General features: G+C 41.1%; 1 protein-coding gene across 3 annotated transcripts in view; it reads right to left on the bottom strand.

Annotated features, from left to right (window-relative positions):
* ADARB2 (adenosine deaminase RNA specific B2 (inactive)) overlaps positions 1-19,494 on the bottom strand; it is a 324,992-nt gene that overhangs the window by 62,715 nt on the left and 242,783 nt on the right. For all 3 annotated transcript variants that reach the window (XM_072854663.1, XM_072854665.1, XM_072854666.1), the window contains exon 4: positions 4,496-4,610. In XM_072854663.1, the coding sequence (XP_072710764.1) occupies positions 4,496-4,610 (115 nt within the window). The remainder of the gene's footprint in view (positions 1-4,495; positions 4,611-19,494) is intronic.

The raw sequence follows: 19,494 nt of genomic DNA, 5'->3' as shown, positions 1-19,494 counted from the left end.
CCCATGTGCCATTAAAGCTGGCTGCCCTGCCCGGTGACCCATCGTGGGACCATGCTCTTCGCTGAGCCCTGCCAAGAGCTGCTTCTCGCCAGTGGCTCCTCAGCCTCTTGTTGTCCAATAATCTGTGACTCCGTGCATCAGGGATGGATGTACGTGACAGTGCTTTTGCGTTTGTTGGCCTGTGTTAGAAAATATTAGCTTGCTTGCCTTTGTTTTTTTCCAACTGTATCAACTGGCTTAATAATAATAATAATAATAATAATAATAATAATAATAATAATTATTATTATTATTATTATTATTATTATTATTATTATTTCTCCCTGCAAACTTCTCAATAAAAAGGTACAGCAGACCAGTGGGTGAAAATAAGATGTCCCAATTGCACCTGAGAGACAAAATCACATAAGAAGGGAGGGAGCTGGTAGGTTACCTTAATCTGTGACAGCAAGAAACATTATGGCCAGCTATTGTTGTGGCACACCCTGAAATGAAATATTGGTTGAACTTGGCCAACAGCCAAACACCCGCACAGCCTCTTGCTCACTCCCTTCTCCTGGGGGACTGGGAGAAAATAGAAGGAAGGCAAGGAGACTTGTGGATTGACATAATGATAGTTCATGGTTGCTTGGCAAAAAAAATGTCATAAACCCAAATGTCTCCCTCTTCTCCTTCTTTCCCCAAGCTTTTACTGCCGAGCACAATGTCATATGGTATGGAATATCCCCTTCATCAGCTGGGGACAGCTGTCCTGGCTATGTCTGCTCCCAGCCTCTTGCCCACCCTCAGCCTACTTGCTGGAGATGGGGATGGGAGAGAGAAAAAGACTTGACTCTTTGCAAGCACTGCCCAGCAATAGCCAAAACATTGGAGTTATCAACCATGTTTTAGCCACAAATGCAAAACACTATGAGGAAAGTTAACTCCATCCATCACATGCCTGGATATGCATGTTCTGAGGTGATGGTTTGTGTTTGACATGATGTTATCCAGACTGTCTTTTCCACAGGTGAACTGATGTTCTTAATTTACCATATGTAAACCCATTATATCTTCAGAGAAGTTAGGTGAACTACTGTGGATAGTCAGTATGCAATAAAACTTATGTCCCCATATTAATACTATGCTACAATAGCAGGTATACTTATTGTGCTACTTGAAGATACTCTGTGGGAATATGCCTTGCTTTACATGGAAGATTTGAATACAATGTCTTACTTGTTAAACAATTTTTCCTAGAGTCAATCAAACAATTTTTGATAGAACAATCTTCTCTGAATGTGTTTCAACAAAATTAGAATGTGGCAGACTTCAAATACATTATAACTGGAGAACTGTTAAATAATTTACTTCAACCTTTCTGTCTTTTGAAACATTTAGTTCAGGATGTGTTATGTTAGTGTTTGAATTATTATTATATTCAATTATTATATTACATCAGATAACATCACATCAGCTGGTATCCAGTGTGATAATTTGCTCCTACCTAGGCACATTTTTTCAAGGTTATCTTGATGTCTACTAATCAAATGTTTTGAAAACTTACTTTCACAAAAATGCATTGAGATTTTAACTTTTCATCACACTTCAGAGCAAAGCATATCTAAATACATTGGGCTGCCTGTTTTTCTGACTAGCAATTTATTACTACAGAACATTCACAGTCAGTCAATAACATAATTTTCTACATTTTTTTTCTTTCTCCTACTTTGGAATTTGCCCTGGGTGCTACAGCATAAGTCAATTACAGTGCCTAAATGTAACTCTCTTTGGTTTCCCTGGGAAACTGAAATGGCAGAAAAAATGTCAGAGTTCAGGAAAAGAAAACCAATCTAGCACAATTCTGTTTCATCTGTAGAGATTTTGTATTATCTTCACAGTAGTTATCACAGAATCACGTTTTGGTTTTTACCAGCTTTGTCTGAAAACTGTACAAGCACAGCTAAATCTGCTTCTAGTCAGGATGACATTAAATTGAAATGAAGGTAAAAACAAATTATTTTTTTTCTCTTATAGCTGTGTATGGTACTAAATACAACAAGACATTACCAAACTTGGTTTTGTTGATGTCATTAGTAAATTGTTTGCAGAGATCTAAGGGTTTTCTGCCAAATTCTATGTTAAAAACACAGGAAATTGATATTTATTTGAGTCTTTGATGTGGAAAACCTGTCTGTGCCATCTTTGAACAGTGTGTCAAGATCCTTGCTACCTCTGGGAATGACGGTGGGGAACAGACCACAGATCTACAACTTTAGGATAGAAAATAATGACACAAATGGCAAATGATTCATCTTGCCATGGTTGGCAGACGTTCTTGAGCTGGAAGTAACTAAAATCTTCCTGGAAAATGTACCAAAATAAGGCATGTGAATCTTTGCATCTTCTGTGAATCACTTCATGTCTGTGAATTTCTTTTCTAGGCTCCACAAAACCAGTAAGATATTGACAAATTGGACAGCTGACAGATTGAAGGAATTCATAAAAGGGAATTCAGAATTAAAAAAGAAGCCTTGAGGGAAATGGTTTGTAAACGTAAGTAAAATTATACTTTGTCTTAATGCTGACTAAGAAGAAATATGAAATACAAATGTGTAAAATCCCACTAAGGGCATAGGACTCATAAAAAAACCCATTGGGAGGACACTTTCACCCCTTCCCCAAAGAAGAGACACAGACAGCCCCACCGGCCCAGCAAGGCTAGCAGGGGTCTGGACATGCCCCTTCCCTTCCCTAGCACTGCACACACTCAGCAGCCACAATTTTGGAAGTTATGATTTCTTTGGGTAACTTCTCTTCCCGTATGGTGTGGGGTTTTAAACTATCCTTCATATGACTGCTTCTTTGGTCATATAGCAATGAGGCTGCATTGGCTCCATCATGCTTTTTAAAGCAGGCCTAGGCTTGTGCTAAAGGATGCAGGGGCTGTACCTTGGCAAGGTAGGAATGAGATAAAATTCTTACAGGGAAAATACACACTGAGTGTAAGAAAACTGAACAGGGACACTGAGCTGGGTACACTGTCCCCTCAAAAAGTGGTTAAAGCAACAATTATTGGCGCCTGTAACTCAGCTTCTTATAAAAGGCATAATTAAACATTCTTCCTTGTGGTCCTCCTGCTTGGAAAGAGATCCTCTAAATAAATTACAGCACTTTGTTTAAACCTTCGAGTGTCACAGTCAAGAAATCTGACTATGACATGGCAGCTGGTATGCTGGGTCTAGTGTGCATCTTTCACATCCCAGAGTCAATCACACTCTCCCTTTTATTTTAATTCATACTGAATTTATCTCCTGTGGTCTATAGGACTTATATACCACGTTTTGTGTTTGTACAGCACTGTCTCTGTGCAGCACTTAAAAAATGGAAGACTAATCCATTATTCCAGATCCTAAAGTAATATAAAAAATAACTAACCGAAACAAATTAAGCAAAATAATAACAAATTTAGCTGAAGAACAGTTCAGTTTCAACCAGAGGTCTAAAAGACTTTTAGGTCAACTTCTCTACTTTTAATTTCAGGAGAGGATTGCTCACTCTTTTCACCTCAGAAAGGAGGAGAATAAGTTACTCTGCACAGAACTCTTAGCTGTATTTAGGTTCTGTGGTTGGAAAAGATCCAGCACATAATCCTATCTCCATCCTGCTGCCTTGCAATATTCACAAATGTCCCTATTGAATCTAGCTAACGTAATTGTTGAAAGGAAGGAGTAAGACAAGCCTGGATGAATTATAAATGCCTTTTCCCTCTGAGCTTATCCTCTCATTTCTAAACTCAATCCACTGCTCCATGCGTCTGAGTGAGAATGAAGTTTATGGCAGCATCTCCACTGCTGACATCCTCATAAATACTGAGGTGCCCCAACTGAGGTACGCTTACAAAGAAAGACAGACTGTCTATGCAACAGTTTCATCAAAGGGCTAAAGATTTCTGATAGTATGTGTCCATCAGTTAAGTCTTAACAGGGGTGAATATAAAATTTTGGCCCCACTGATAGGTATAAGTATTTCCCATGGTTAGAGCAGAGCAGAATTAAAACTATGCATGCTCTGGGTTTTGTTGCTTTTGATTGAAAAGGAAATGGGCTGAGATTTGCTTTTATTGTCAATCATCTAAACCAAGGTTTATGGTAGCCTTCTACAACAAGAACTTGGTGTTTCCAGATCTAAAAAAGCAATTAATAAATAATACAACTTTTTATTGATAACTAGAACTACTCCATCTATTAGGAAATACAAAATCAGGCAGGTCTGTATTTTGTCCTGTAAACGAAGCAATGTAGGGACATATTTATGAATAAATCTTTACCTCTGTTGCCAATATTTTTTGTGTGAACTTACTTCAGGTGTAAATATTTAATGCTTCTTTTCTCTGCATTACTATTTATTTTTCTGTGTGGGAGTAAAGGCATCCTTCAATACTGTGGACCAGGTAAATTATGTATTACTTAGTCATGAAAAATGCCAGAGGAAAATAAATGAGAAGATATCTTACCTTTGGTCATCACAATGCCTGCAAGAGTTTTGTGGCGTGCATGCATGGAAGTGAAATTGTCTGTCAGCTCCTGGAACTTCTGTGCAACCATTTGGTATACGGAGTCGGCAAAATCCTGAAAGACACAGTCAGAAAGAATTTTTTCACTTTCTTTGATTGAGGCACCTGGGCGTTTCTGCAGATTAGTCACCTGCTGTCAACTGCTGAGAGGTCCCTTTTAGAATTAGACACCACCTACCTGAGCAAAGATAAAAGGAGTATCTCTCCTGCCGACTACCCACATCACCCTCAGAAATGGCCAAATTAACTGAATTAAAGCTAGACACCCGTATTGACTAGGGTTAGTGGTAAAGGGAGAAGATTTCAAGGTTGACTTTTTTTCAGCCTCCCAGATGTTGGTCTGGGATCAGTTCACAGGAAATTTGTTGGTCCTTGAAGCATTGTAGTGAGCTGAAGAGATGGACGTGTGTCCCACCAAACCACTTATTTCCGTGAGCCCACTGAAAATTTCCATAGCCCACTGAAGCCTGAGAGCTGAGCTGAGGCCTGGGTTATAGGTAAGGACCACCTATTTTTGCATTCCAGGTGAGTTTTTAATGACTCACAGCTATTGAGGTAAAACGATCAGCTCGGAAATCTGGGCTATGCTTAATGCTGTCAGAGGAGTACCATGGTCTGTCTTGCTTCTACCTCAATAGCCGTTGGGAGGAAGGGAAGGGGAACCTCTGCTTGCACATCCTACCAGAGATGTTGCTTGCACGAGTTCACTGGTGTGCAGTAGTGCTGAGGGACCATTCTGCCAGGTCTCCCCCTGAGCATGGCAGCTTTGTTGAACGGTCAAATTTTCCCATGAACTGGGCTCTAGAGACTGTGTGGTCTGAACCGTCAGGTCTGAGCGAGCCCAGTCACCAGAGAGAGCCTTGGGGAGCCGGTTACTGAAGCCAAGCAGGGTAGAAGGTCTAAAAAGTGAATTCTGCAGACTGCGTATGGATGAATATGAACCTAAACCAGCTCTGGTGCTCCTGAGAACACCACTACTTGGACTGTTTTCCTGCTGCAATGTTTAGTATCTTTTCACTTACTTAATCTCTGTACTTTGTTTGGCACAGAGCCTTTGAAGCATAAATTAGAGATAAGTCAGAAGAATGCTGTTTGTGAGCATGAGTTGTTCTTAAAGTCCTTTGCAAGTCTGAACATAAAAAAAGTAAGATCCAAAGGATTTTTTTTTTTTTTTTTGAGCTGTATGATTTCTTGTGGGAAACCAAGCTGTACCTATAAATCCTTCCAGGAGCAGTTCCTGGGGGCTGGAGCTTACCCTGGGGTGCTGACAGGAGACCTCCTGGCATCCTGTAATCTGGTTAGCCCTGAGTGATCGCGTCTTTGTTAGGAAAAGTGGCTCGACCAAGCAGCAAGTCCAGTTTTTCTCCTGGTGTTGGGCTAAGCTACCCGAGGGAAGGTCCTGGTAAAACAGCCCCCCTTGAATTCACCTGGTTTCTTTAAGTGTGTTCATGGCACACGTGGAGGAGAGGCTGAGTCTGATATTTAGCCTCCCTCACCCTGAAAGATCCACAGCCATGCAGAAATAAGGAAATGTATTTAAGCAGATCATATCCATTCTTTTTCTCCCAAAACTGTTAAAGGTGATGAAAACATATTGGTGAAAACACAGTATTTTAAACTGGGAGAACACACAGCTATTTTTCAGAGGAAAGCAGATTTTAATTCACAAATATTACCAGTAATACTACTGCCACTGAGAGCCTCTGCAGGCTGTACACCATATGTTTCTACAGTTTGTTGCAGAAAGTCAGCTTAATTTGTAAACATTATTATAGTAAATATAAAAAATCTAATTAAATAAAACATAACAACAATTAGGCAACCCCCTTTTCATAAAACCTGGAATATTTTTTCCATGTACAATCCTTGTAAGTGATTGCAATTTGCTCAAATACATAGAGGATAGGATTTCTTTGACACAATATTTTTTCTTTGTTTTGCTAAATGCAGCTTTCCAAGGTATTGCTCTGGGAACAAACCATTTGCCCAAAAAGACAGTTTAATATAACATGGAATAAAATATGCTGGCTTGTTGCAAAAGAAGGAAAGAGGCGTATAAACCCTTTCTGGGAGACGCATGCAAAATTCTACACTAGAAGTAGATGAAAACTAAGAAAAATTATCAAGAACAGTTTGACAGTTCCTAAATGGAATTTCACTTTGACTGCATTTATACCTCTTCTAATCTAATTGTCCACATCCACCATGTGAGCAAGGTATTGCTCATACAGTGCTTCTGAAGGATGAATTTTGGGTCAATTCTCATTTGTCAAGCATCAAGGCACCCTTGTGATATAAACGCAATTATAGTCATTTTACAGATGAATGAGTGAAGGCACTAAAAGGGTGAGGGACTGGTCCATGGGAATAGCACGGAGCCGGGCACAGCCAGGTGTTCTGATTTCCTGATGCTCTGGTTAAGTGCTCAGCGCTGGAACACTGCCTGTCTTTCATAATATGAAAGTTTGTTTCTAAACTTGTTTTCCCTACTGAAGAGTGACTTCATCCATAACGGAAAACTAAAGTGTATTTGCAGGACTGATATAACTGGGCCCCATATGGTGGACTGAAAATCTGATCAGCTTTATTTAGACTAGAAAGAAAGAAAGAAAAAAAGAGTATCTCAGTAAAACTATCTGCACCACCATTTAAAAAAAGAATCAAATCATAAGTTTCATCTCCTGCAGTACTGCAGTCCAATCCATGCCTGCATTTCTAGCTAACCCTCCAAATCTGCATCCCAGGGCATTTTGTGCTCATTAAGAGTTAATTAGCTTAGAGGCACATACAATTCCTGAAAGAATCATTTTAAAAATGCTAAATAGAACAAATAACTTTTAACTTTGGATTTAGAAATCCCCACAGTCAGAGCTTTCTTTACTTCATTTGGCAGTAGGTTCCAAAGCCAGAGAGCAAAGAGACTCACTAAAGGCAAAATAACGACATGACTTCAGATAACATTTAGGGACGATAAGGAATTCGGCATTCGCTGATCTCAAGGAGTGACCTGGGACATTAAAGAACAGCAAATCCATTAAATGTGAAGCCTCTTAGCTAAAATAAGTCAGGCGAATATTTTTCGCCTTGAATCCATTGCCTAAGAGGATGCCAGTGAAATTAATAGAAGCAAAGGAGTGACATACACGAATACATGTAGGATGCAGGAAAAACAACCAGAAACAGAGAGTCTAATCTGAGAGGTCATTTACAGGCTATCACATTGCCCTAAGTTTCCAAATGGATATTCCAAAGTAAAATGGAAAGGAGGAAAAGGAGCAGTCTATTTTTGCAGATGGAGAAAAATAAGAAGTCAAGAGATGCACGGCTCAGCCCTGTAAGAGATTTGATACCCTGAGAACTGATCCATGTAGTGCAGCATTAATCTCAGGGCCTTAAATACCCTGGCCCTGAAAGCTGGCCCAGTGGCAGAGCTGGATACGGTGTTAGATTCCTGACCTATACCCTTATGTTACAAGAAGGGTAGCACACTGCCTTCCCCTCTAACACGCACCAGAGCAGCTATTTGGCTTGACCCACTCATGTGCAATGAAATCAGTGACAGCATTTCTGCCTGCTTAGGGCCTTTAGACTGGTTCTCAGTGTTTGTATGAAACCAAAACTGGTTACAAACATATCTAATGCACACAGGACAGATATGGTGGACATAAGAGTTGGCACATTCATCCCTGCTCAGTTTAGAACCAGAGATTTCATTCCAGAGATTTTCTTGCTTTACCTTTAAACAATAATCCTAGGCTATGAAAAGATACATATCCAGATGCTCATTCCTGATGGGATATAAACCAGAAAAATCCAACTATTGATGGCTATTGTGAGCCTGGTTGAACTTTTAGGATAGAGGCTAGACTATGTTATCTGCCATCAGAAATAACTTAAAAACTGCACACAAACGGAACCATTCTTTTGTTATTCTCCACTATCAAAACAATTAATCTCAAAGAAAAGTTATGTTTGGTGATACCACAGTTCCTCCTGCCAGATATGAGTGAAAATAAAAGTCTCCATCTGGAGTAAATACAAGAGCCAAATACATCTTGGCAGCTTCTGAACAACTATCAGGTTGGTAGTAGAAAAAGGGAAAATTTCAGAAGATGGGGGAAAAAAAAAGAGTAGAAACTTTCCTTGTGAAAGAGAAATTCAGTGCAATTAGTAGAGGTGCATGCAATTGCACTGGTCACCTAACGGCAGAGAAGTGGCAGCTTGGGGCAGGGGGACAGGGAGAAGAAAATAAAAAGATACTGACAGTCAGAACTCTGAAAATTTTTACCAAGGCACACAGGAGAAAAAACGCTTAAACGATGCTTGAGTGCTGGACCTAGGAGGGCCTTATGCTTAGGGGTTTAATCCCCTTGGAAAACGGGGGTCTGATACAAAACGCCACTGAAGCCAGTGGAAGTATGCCTGACTCTAAGATGTTTCAGATAAGGCTCAAGTGGCAAGGATGGGAGTTCAAGCATGGCCATGCCCTGGCCAGCCAGGGTGAGCTCAGCCATGCCAGCTTTGGGTGTATGTTGGGAGGAAAAAACACGACTCTGGGGAAGAACTGACCTTCCAGGTGCTGAGTTTCTTACAAGTCCCCTGCTTTGGTTTGCTTGCTATCAAAATTTTACCTTTCATAGGTCCTCACATAGATTGTTCTGTACAAACAATATTTGTCTCAGAGACAATTTCTTTGACATCAAAACTTTCCTTGGTCTTGCTAATACAGTGAGTGATATGAGTAAGGCAAACAAGACTGCTAGACCCACACCGAGGGGCAAATCTTCTCTTGGTTGCACTCAAACCATGCACATTGCCTAAATGCCTACTGTCACTGGTGGAAGCAACAGTTACTCGTTCAGGTGCCTGGCAGAAGAAAGAAAACATAATGCTAAACTGTTCACCGTGAAAAAAGACTGTGAGATCCTGCAGTACTCAATGAGCTATATTTTAACATATACAAGGAGGCTGGAAAAATGAAAAACAGATGTCATTACTATTAAAGCTGCACCATGTTGTCTGAAGTATTCATTTGTCTTTGATTACCATATCAAATTACTTGTATTATTCACAAAGGAAAATCAAACTTTAGATCATACTATTACAGAACCAAAAACTTTTAATCATTTCTTGGCACTAATATTTCAAATGGTATAAATAATTAAATGTGTTCAAGTTTGCAATGGGAGTCTTCAGGGTAAAACTGACATTCAACAGGAGTAGTAAGGATATTAAAATCAATAGATTATAAAGGAGAAAGCCTTTAGTAAACATTTTCTATTGAAATCCTGTCTTAGGGTTTATAGGGTTGAAATATCAAAAAGGTTAGATTTGCATATGGATGGGAAGAAATATTCTGCTATACAGATATCACCAAGGGCTCTGTTTCTCCTGTCTCCCAAGTACTTTATTTTCCAGAAAATCACTGACATTTGGGGGGTAAATGTTGAACACGATGAATGGGGATCAGGTCGAATTAAGTTCACAACTCTCTTCACAGATAAAAGGAGATGCACACCTAGATCTTTTTACTGGCTGAGGGGGAAACACGCACTCACTGATAGTGGGAGTTTGTATTTTTTCCTGCAGAGAGCTCTCGCTGCCTAAATGGGAGGGGAGGAAAACACAGCACACAGAATATCAATCCTGAACCACTGCTCCTGGTCAGGGTGTGTAGCAAATTGCTACACAACACACTTTTTCCCAGGCTTGTAAATAAGTTTGCTGTAGCTAGTTGGAGATTCATCGCTAAGTGATTGTACCCTCGAGCCAATGAATTAGTCAGGCTCTTCCCAGGCACTACATCATCTTCAAGAGGCAACCTTGAGAAGAGAAATAGCTGAGGGTTGTGGGCTGCCCTCCACCATCAGTCTTCTAGCATCAATTTAATGCCAGGAGCTCCCCCAGCACAGTGGAAAGAGCTGAACGAGGACGTAGAGGAACCTAGAGGAACAAGGACAGGCAGGGCTGACCTGTGGAAGGAAGGAGGGCAGCAGGTCACAGGCAGCTGGTTGCAGGCTGGGTTCATTCCTTGCCCTGCTTCCTGGCAGCCTTGGTGCAAACCTCTTGCTTTGCCATGAGTCCCACTTCTCCAGAGGTAAAAGGGGATGATTTTTACCCACCTCTCAAGGGAACTGTGAGGCAAATGGCACTGATGGTTGTGACACTCTCCAAGACGGGTCATGTAAGGACTTCTGCAGCCAGACCGGAGGCTGCAGTCCACAGCCTCTCATAACTCAGCCTTCCTTCAACATGCACAGGCATTTACAGAGTATTACTCAAAGAACAAAGCACTGCCAGCAAATTCATTGTGGTTCTTTCCTTGGATGTGCAGTAATTATTTCTCTCTGATCATAACTCCTACAGTATTGATCATTTTGTCTGGTTTTGGCTTATCCCTCAGGGCCAGCGTATATGGGCTTTGTTTTATCTTAGATGGACGTGGTTTTATTTTGTCTGGCTATATGTTTTCATTTCAGCTGACCATGTTCATATATCCTGTGTACATCCTGATTCAGAGAGGTCTTCTCACTCATGCTTCTCAGAGGGGACTGGGCGCATGCCACACAGGCAGCAGCTGCGTACAGGTTCCCACACTGAGCTTCTAATGAAAACTCCAATAACGCACTTCTGACACTGAATATCCTCACGGTTTTCTTATCAAGATTGATGGGGAAGATCAACTGCTCCTATTGATTCAGGCAAAAGAATCATTTTCACCAACCCCCCCATCTATTCATAGTCCTATTACAAATGTTTTAGCTACATATGAAGCTGAACTACCACAACGAATTCCTTATTTCTGTAATCATCAAATGTCCCAGATTTGCTCTGCATTCATGAAGGCTCCTCGGTGGCTCGGCTGACCTCGGCTGACTTGGCCAGCTCACCCAAACTGTGCACTCCCAGCCTCAGAGCGATTATTTGCTGGCTATTTCTCTCTCCTCCCCTCAGCCTGGCTGGAGGCCGATTGCTCTGCTAATTTCTGCCCCACAAAACATATTTGCCTCCACACCATTGCTTATATCATTAGTGACCATTTACTAAATATTAGCACTGTGCTGGCTGCTGTATGAGGCAGAGTTTGAAGATTGTCCCCGTGTGGCAGATGAAAGAATGACAAAATGCTCCAAAAGCTCCAAGAATAGAAAATTCCTTCTCCCACCCATTTGTTTTTTGGGTTTCCCAGTAAAACCTATGGCTTAATGAAAATGATAGCCACCCCTTGCCCTGGGGTTGGGAGGATACAGCACTCACGGAGAAATTAAGAGGAGACAAAGGTAGAATGGGAGAGTTAGTTAAGGTCTGTCTTTGGTGAATCTCAGTACCTTTATGCCTAGGAGGTTTCCCAATGACTTCTTTGTGTGTTAGATTCGACCCTGTTCTAACGAATGTGAGGTCTGCTAAAAATCATTTTATCAGATTTTGATGAATTGTTCATATATCCAGCATATGCTCCAGCAATGATTAAAGACTGCAGTAGCCTTCTCACTTTTGATGTTTCTTGAGTGGCTAAATGCAAGCTAAAAGTCCTTCTCTGTGCCTGAAACTTTTTTGCTAAGGAACCCAAAAGTCTCCCAGTAAACTTTGTTTTAAATTTCTTCAGTGAGATTTTCAGTCATGAATGGGAAATAGGTACTGTGCCACTGTTCAAAGATTTTTTTCTTAAAATGTTGAATTTTTTCACACAAATATGAAGTTTGAAAAGGGGGGGGAAACCAAGTTTTATTGGGGCATTTGGAGAGGGACGGACAAATTTAGAAACTGATAGCTATGATGCGAGTTCTGCTACAATGAAAAAGCTTCTGAATTTGCACATAGGTACTACTCTGTGATGCTGTAAATGAGATTAACTGATGTTAAATATCTCAAAAGAAATTTGTAGCAACAGTAGGAAATACAAAGATCAAACAGGAATTTATTCTAAGAGCTCAGTGAAAAAAATTGGTCTGTTTTCTCAATATATCCCTTGACTACAGGGAATCAATCAAACTTAATATAATGTATCTTTTTATTTGTTTCAGAAACCCCTGGAGTGACTGAAAGAAAATGGAGCACATAAAATAAGCATACTATTGAAAAAGGAAATGCTGTCAAATCCAAATGCCCCAGCTCCTCCAAAAAGTACGGTTTTCTATTTAGTAGGAAAACATTCTGTATGTAGGTTTAATCAGAATCTTTAAATTCACATTAGTGTGTTAATGTTAGGATGCTAACAGATGAGCCCCTCTATTTGAGGTTGATTCATTGCTGTCTGCATTCATCTTGCTCTAAAAAGATGCTACCAATAAGTACCATTTCAATGAATTTAGAGGAAACAAGCTTTTCCACCGACATGAACAGTTGTTCCCTAAAGGAGGCCATGCTAAGTTTCCAGCTTTGCTTCTTCTGAGTACAGCTCTGCATTTATCGCTCTGGTAATGAAGAATGTCCATACCAATTTTGCAGAATCATTCCTGAAGTCAATACTGCACCTGCTAACAAATGCCAGAAAGGAGGGGTTGTTTGTTTGCCTTTTTTCTTTTCTTTTACTGATCCTTAACCCAAAAGCCTTCTTCCTACAGAGGCACACATAAGGTTGGCTGCAAGTGCTGAATAATTCAAAACAATGAAGTAGTGTTCGCTTTGCAGCCTTGTGCCTGCTTTAGGACAAGCCTCAGGTGTCAAGCTGTTGTACACTACAGATATTAGATTAGCACGAATGGGTTTTCTTTAACTAGATAAAAGCTCTATAAAGCCACCAGTGCCTAGGAATGGCTAACTCTGTAAAAAGGCTTTTATACTCTCTATAAAAAACCAGGTTTTAGATTCATAGTATGAGCTGTCTCTCTTTAATAAAATCAATGCTTTATCTGAGAAATGTCCTTTCAGTTTTCTGTTTCCTCGCTTTATCTTTCTTAGGTGCATTAAAACAAATATTATTTGGAAACTAACAGTGGCAAAACCCTCGTCACGTACAATACTCTTGGCTGTTCGAGGTCCACTCTCTTCCCAAAGCCTAACCAGTTAGCAGCTCTTGGGTAAATGTTCAAAGCAGGGAGAGAACAGTGCTTGCTCAAATCCCTTGAGCATCACTTTGAAAATCTACGCCTGTGTGTTTATGGTTCTCATTAAGGGGCTGCGCTATTAAGAGCCTTCCCCATCACACATATGCTTTGTTAGATAAGGCAGGGTGCAGGCAGTGTCCAAAACAAATTTAATCTATTCTGAACTGCTGATCCCAGCAAGGCACTGCACGATTCAACTTTCTGAATCACTGCAGTGCAAGGCATATAATACACTGCGTGGCAATTACTATACAGACATTGGAATTTTTCGTTTCTTGTTGTTAAAGATCTTGCTGTCATTTGCTGTAATGATTCTCGAAATCCGGCTGTAACCTTGCTAACAACCTTTCCCTTAGCTGGGAGGGGTGGTAAGGCAATCTACATTTCATGTTACCTCACCCTTCTCTGGGCTTCTCCTCAAATGTGTAATTAGCAGGGACAATTCTCATCATCTGTGGTGGCTTTGTGCCAGGAGAGGCAGAACCGTGGTTTCTGCTGAATCCCGATTGCCACTCAGGCACCCAACAGAGCCATTTGGGACGGGTGTGTGCCTGCAGCCAGGGCTAAAACCAGTCCCTTCCTGACTTATTGTCCCTTACTGGACAAACACAAGTAATTAATACAACATTGCTGAAATTAAGAAAGAGTTTTACTGTTTTATATCTGCTGAGAACCTGTATCTGAAGCTAAAAATTCAGCATTACTTTTAGCCCATGCTCTAAAAACCAAATATCGCTTCCCCATCATCCTCCCCTCCATCTCCAGTCAAGAAATTCCTAAACAAGTGTCCTCCTTGAACCAGGGAATGGCCTTTTTAAACCCTGTGACAACACTTTTGGGCAAAACCCATTGCCTCAGCAGGCTTGTCTTTAGGCAAGAGCCCAGGGAAGGACTGAGCGTGAGACCAGGAGACTGCGGAGTGGGGCACTGTGTGGGCTGCCCTCCATGGGATGATCTTCCCTTGGGACCATACCTGTGAGAGGGCTGGAAAAGATCTACCTGTGGATGAGTGGGATGTTACAGCTTTCACTTACAGCTCAGATTTCTTACTGCAAATAAAATCTTTAAGAGAACTTCCTCATCATCAGAGAGTTGCTGTAAGTGATTTACTCACTGTGGGCAATAAAAGAAGAGCTTCTTGGGGAAAAAAAAGACAAATAATAAATGGATAAAACCAGTAACTAGATGCAAAACCAATTATTTCTATTTATTTAACTATTTACACAGAAATCTCCAAGCAGTTTACGTACAAATTGACCAAACCCTAAAAAATTCATGTCAGATGGGTAACTATATTCCTATATAATTGATGATTAAATTGAGAGACAATTAGCTTTAATATTTTGCTCATGTAAATCAGTGTCAAAGAGAAGAAATAGAATGTGCAATTCTTCCCTTACAGAAAAAAAAAAAAAGGGCATAATACAAATATGAATAAATTTCTTTTATCAGTACACCATAGCTCTGGAAGGATACCTCTAAAGATCTCTAAGGTGTCTGGCATCACATGTCTGGGCTTCTGTGTACAGCCATAGGGTAAGAAAGAATCTCCCAAAATTCAAACAGCAATTCCAGAGAGAAAAGAGGAATAACCAGCTTCATACCCAGCTCTCAGAATATACAAAACTGTGTCACCAATCTTTGTTTTTAAGGTAATCACTGGATGTTAGCTCCCTTGCTAAGATGCACATAACCTAAAGGGCACTCCAGTAAATTACATCCAGCATGTTTCTCTCTCCTGCTCTGCTCACAGGGCTCCTCAGCAAGGAGAAGCTGGCACACAAGCCTTGTGCTACTCTTTTCAGTCTACAAAACTGTCCTGCCAAAACCTGGGGGAAGTTGTAGCACACAAGGGCTACACAAAATTCTTGGACTCAAGAGCTGACTAATATGGAAAGCAAGGAACTCCTGAAAATGACAAAAGCAAAAAAGTGAAGGATTTCAAGGCCGTCTGCCATTGCACCTTTGTCTTCTTGTCTTTCTTCATCCCTTCTCCTGTGATTACGTGTTTAACCATTTCCCCCACCTCTTCTGTCGAGTGAATCTGTGCTTAGCCTCGCAGAAGCATTGTCTAGGTGGTCTGGAAACCCAGACAAACTATTATACAAATCGAAGTCTGTCCAGTTTCTGATAACACCAAAACTAATTTATTTTTTGTTTATACTCCACTACCTTTGACAAAGCTTCCTCTAGAGATTTATATCTCCATCCTTACTGCCTTCCAACTGTTTGTCAATTTTTTTTGCAACCGACAAAAGAAAAAAAATATCTGACATCAACCTTGGAAGAGGTACTGAGTGCAGAAGTTTTTTTTCAGATGTGATAAAATCTTGCCTAAAACCATGTCCAACCTTTTCAGTGGAAAGTCCAGATGGCTTTGCAGCCTGTACAACAGACTTTATTCACTGATGCTTCTCTAAGTGTCAGCAGGGTGTTGTCTTCCAGAACTAGTAAATGCACAATGAAAGGCAGCTCGGAGGGGAGAAATAAACACAAACAAAAAGCCCCCCTCACTTAAATCCCCCTGCCTCCCCCCAAAAATCAAATTAATCTGAGAATTTCTACATGCATCTGACTGAAAATTCCCCCTGGGTGGAGAAAGGCTTTGCAAACAACTGGAGGTGTAACGGATGGGGTAGCGGTTCAGGCGGCCCCAGGCTGAGCAGTGATTTACGCACTCACTGCCGACTCTAGGTCGCCCTTGCCTGCATTGCAAATATTTCAACTATGGGATCAGGACCCTTCCCGAGTCTGTACACAGGCTTCAAACTGCAGCATCTAGTAGTGTTGTTTTCACTATGGTGAAATTAGCACAAAGAAGCATTTACGAGTCTGACAGGCAGGCAGGGAAGGGGGTGGGTGAAGGCTCAGGGATTTGGGCTGAGTTTCTGCCCCTGTGCCTGGATCCCCTGCAGCCTGATGCCAGGCATGCTGTCAGCCCCTGCCTCATTTTCCAATCTGTAAAACAGGAACATTTTGGTGAAGCCATGCGTGTGACTCCTTTGATATAGGTGGGGGTCAAAGTACTGTTTTACTTCAATTTATGGCCAAGCTGACCATGGGATTAGCACTGTCCTGCCCATCCCTCCACTCTGCATAGCACCTAGCTTTAGACCTAGGCACTATGGGAGAACGAGTGGTAAAACAGCTCTGCTACGCCGGCACTGGTTCTGCGGCTGTGCCAAGCCCTGATAGCAGCCGGACCCTGCACTCAGCAACACCAGCATGGAGGGCATCTGCCGGGTCTACACCAGGAGAAAAGCTGCTCGCTCTTGGTACCACTTCTGAATCCTCCAAGGGAATCAGGAAGAGTAAAAAGCTCCAACCAATATGAAGCTCATGCAGCTACTGTCATTTTAACCACCATCCGTGCGATACTGGTGACAGTGGTTAATATTGCAGACACCTCGTTAGTATTCCTGATTCTGCTATAATTGCGTAGCCTTGCAGTTGGCAGGGCTCTTGCTCCACGGCTGTGCAGGGTTTATCCCAACATGGGTATGCTCCAGGACCAGAGAGCCTCGGTATGACTGCAAGGCAAATAATGAGTGATGGCAACAGTGGGGAAATTCTCAGAAGAGAGGGGGAAAAAAAAAAAAGAAAAAAAAAAGAAAAGAAAAAAAAAATAAAAGGAAATAAAAAAAGAAAGTTGGTACACACAAAGCCCTTCCAGCATGTCTCTGGTTTTGTTTCTCGTTGACACACTACTCTCATTTTGAGCTGACAGCTGTGGTCCAGCCTTTGTCAGGTAATTAATCTGGGTAGTTCATTTTCACAGGTGAGTAGCAGGTTGGCACAGTCTTCTCTAGCAGTGATTTGTGGGTTTGTTTTTTTTCTTTTCAGAGCAGCATGGGTATGAAAACGTGCGTGTGTGTGTGTGAACATGGGCACACAACACGCTCTTGGACCTGGCCAGCCATTTGTTCCTTCCTCCCTGCAGAGTTATACACTGCAGGTATAACTCCCATGCTTTGCAGGGTGAATGGAAGGAAACCTCAGACAGCAATTTAAAAGCATCAGACTTGCTCTCATTGATTACAACTGACAAAACATTAAAACCCTCGAGTTCCCTTGCCAAGGTTGAGCACCGCTGGTCTGACTCACACAACTTCTGTGTCTGGTTAGAAATGAAACTGATTAAAAAAAAGAAAAAGAGATGGGCATAGAGAGAAAGAAAAGCCATCATATCTCTTGGTGGGGAAATGGGGGGTGATCTACTGCATTTTAACATTTGGTTAGTTGTGAAGTAATGCAGTAATAATAACAATATTTTGCCCATACAGCGGTGACAGCTAAAATGAGCACATTTTCTTTTTTGTGATGCAGACAGTGCTCTGCAAGGTCACCAAGCTGGGAAACGTGATTCTATGGTTCTTGTGTCAAAGTGCCAAAATATCCTTTCACTGAAGCTGTACGCCTTCAAGCCATCCCTGAGCTCCACAGAGCCACTTTCTTCTGTTTGATGGTTTCTCGCCACTTCCACATTGTGCCTCAAGATATCTATCTTGACAAATGGCTGGGTAATAGATGGCTGGGCAACACAATCGTACCTTAGCATCTCTGTCCTCCACAACCAACACAGGCTTTCTTTATTTCTTCTTCTTTATATTCCTTCTTCCTTATATTTCTTCTTCCTTCTTCTTATAATCCAGTATGCTCTTAAAAGCTAATCTGCATGTTAGTCTGTTTTTTCTGTGTCCTGGGGTACCCCAGCCCTCTGTTTCCATGTGCAATCAAGAGATGGTTCAATTCAGATTGTGTTGTAAAAGGACGCAATGTTATATCACACAGTTTTGTCTCCTTGATTAGTAATACTAAAACATACTTTGAGCCAAACAGCATGTCAAGCTGTAACATCTCTCTGTTGAGGATAACAAGCTTTAGTCCCTAGGGGCAGGGTGCCCTCATGGAAAGCAGTGCAGTGGTCCCCAGGCAGCTGGCTACGACAGGAGGGGCTGTGTTAGGAGAGGCGGATTTAGGAAACTGAGCACTCTTCACCTTTTCTTGAGTGTTTGGGGTTATTTCTAGGTGAACATTTCAGTAGCTACCCTCATTTCCAGTGGTCAGCCCACAGAGTCATGCAAGACCCCTGAGTGATGGCCATATTCTGGCCATTGCTTCCTATAAGAGACTATTTCTCTCCCCTGACCGTACGGGGAGCCCAGATCTACGGGCTCTCAGCAGCAGATTAAATTGGTTGTCTATCCCTTCAATTTCAGTGCAGTAGTAATAATGAATAGGTACCAGTAGTAAGTGATCAGAATAAAGTGATTTCCTTACACCAGAAAATGGAATAAAATCCCCTCTCCTAAATCCCATTTAGCTCTACATTCATTATATTGCCATGCTTTTGTAGTGAAATGTTCAGATCCTATTGAAATGTCCTAGATATTAATTTTCACTGCCAATAACAGGAGTCCTGTGCACTTAACATTGTCCTTGGAACACAGTAAAAATATGTTTCAGCAGCTAATGAAATTATCACAGACCCTGTGACCTGGAAAACAAACAGAATAAGAAAGTCTTACCCTTGCTGGCTAAAATGATGTGGTACAGCTGTATTTTGTCACATACTTTATATATATATATGCATATGTCATGCCAAATTGTAGATTGCCATTTTATGTATATTAAGGTGGTTAAGGAGGCTTTTTTTAGCTGACATTTCCAACACATCTCAACAACTGTTTTGCTAGAATCTATGCCATGTGTCATGTATTTTATGGTTTCTTTAGCACGTATAGGGTTTAACTGTTGGAAGACTAACACTCACTGGCTTTAACAGGGATGTAGTAGTGTTACCCCTTTTTTCTCTATCCAAACTTTAACATCTCAGGCTTTATTACTTTTATTTTGTCCTTAATATTTTTGTGCAGATAGAACTAAAAAAAC

Source organism: Ciconia boyciana, chromosome 2, assembly GCF_034638445.1.
Source record: "Ciconia boyciana chromosome 2, ASM3463844v1, whole genome shotgun sequence".
Lineage (NCBI taxonomy): Eukaryota > Metazoa > Chordata > Aves > Ciconiiformes > Ciconiidae > Ciconia > Ciconia boyciana.
The sequence above is the reverse complement of the archived record's forward strand: the minus strand, read 5'-3'. Positions and strand labels throughout refer to the sequence as shown.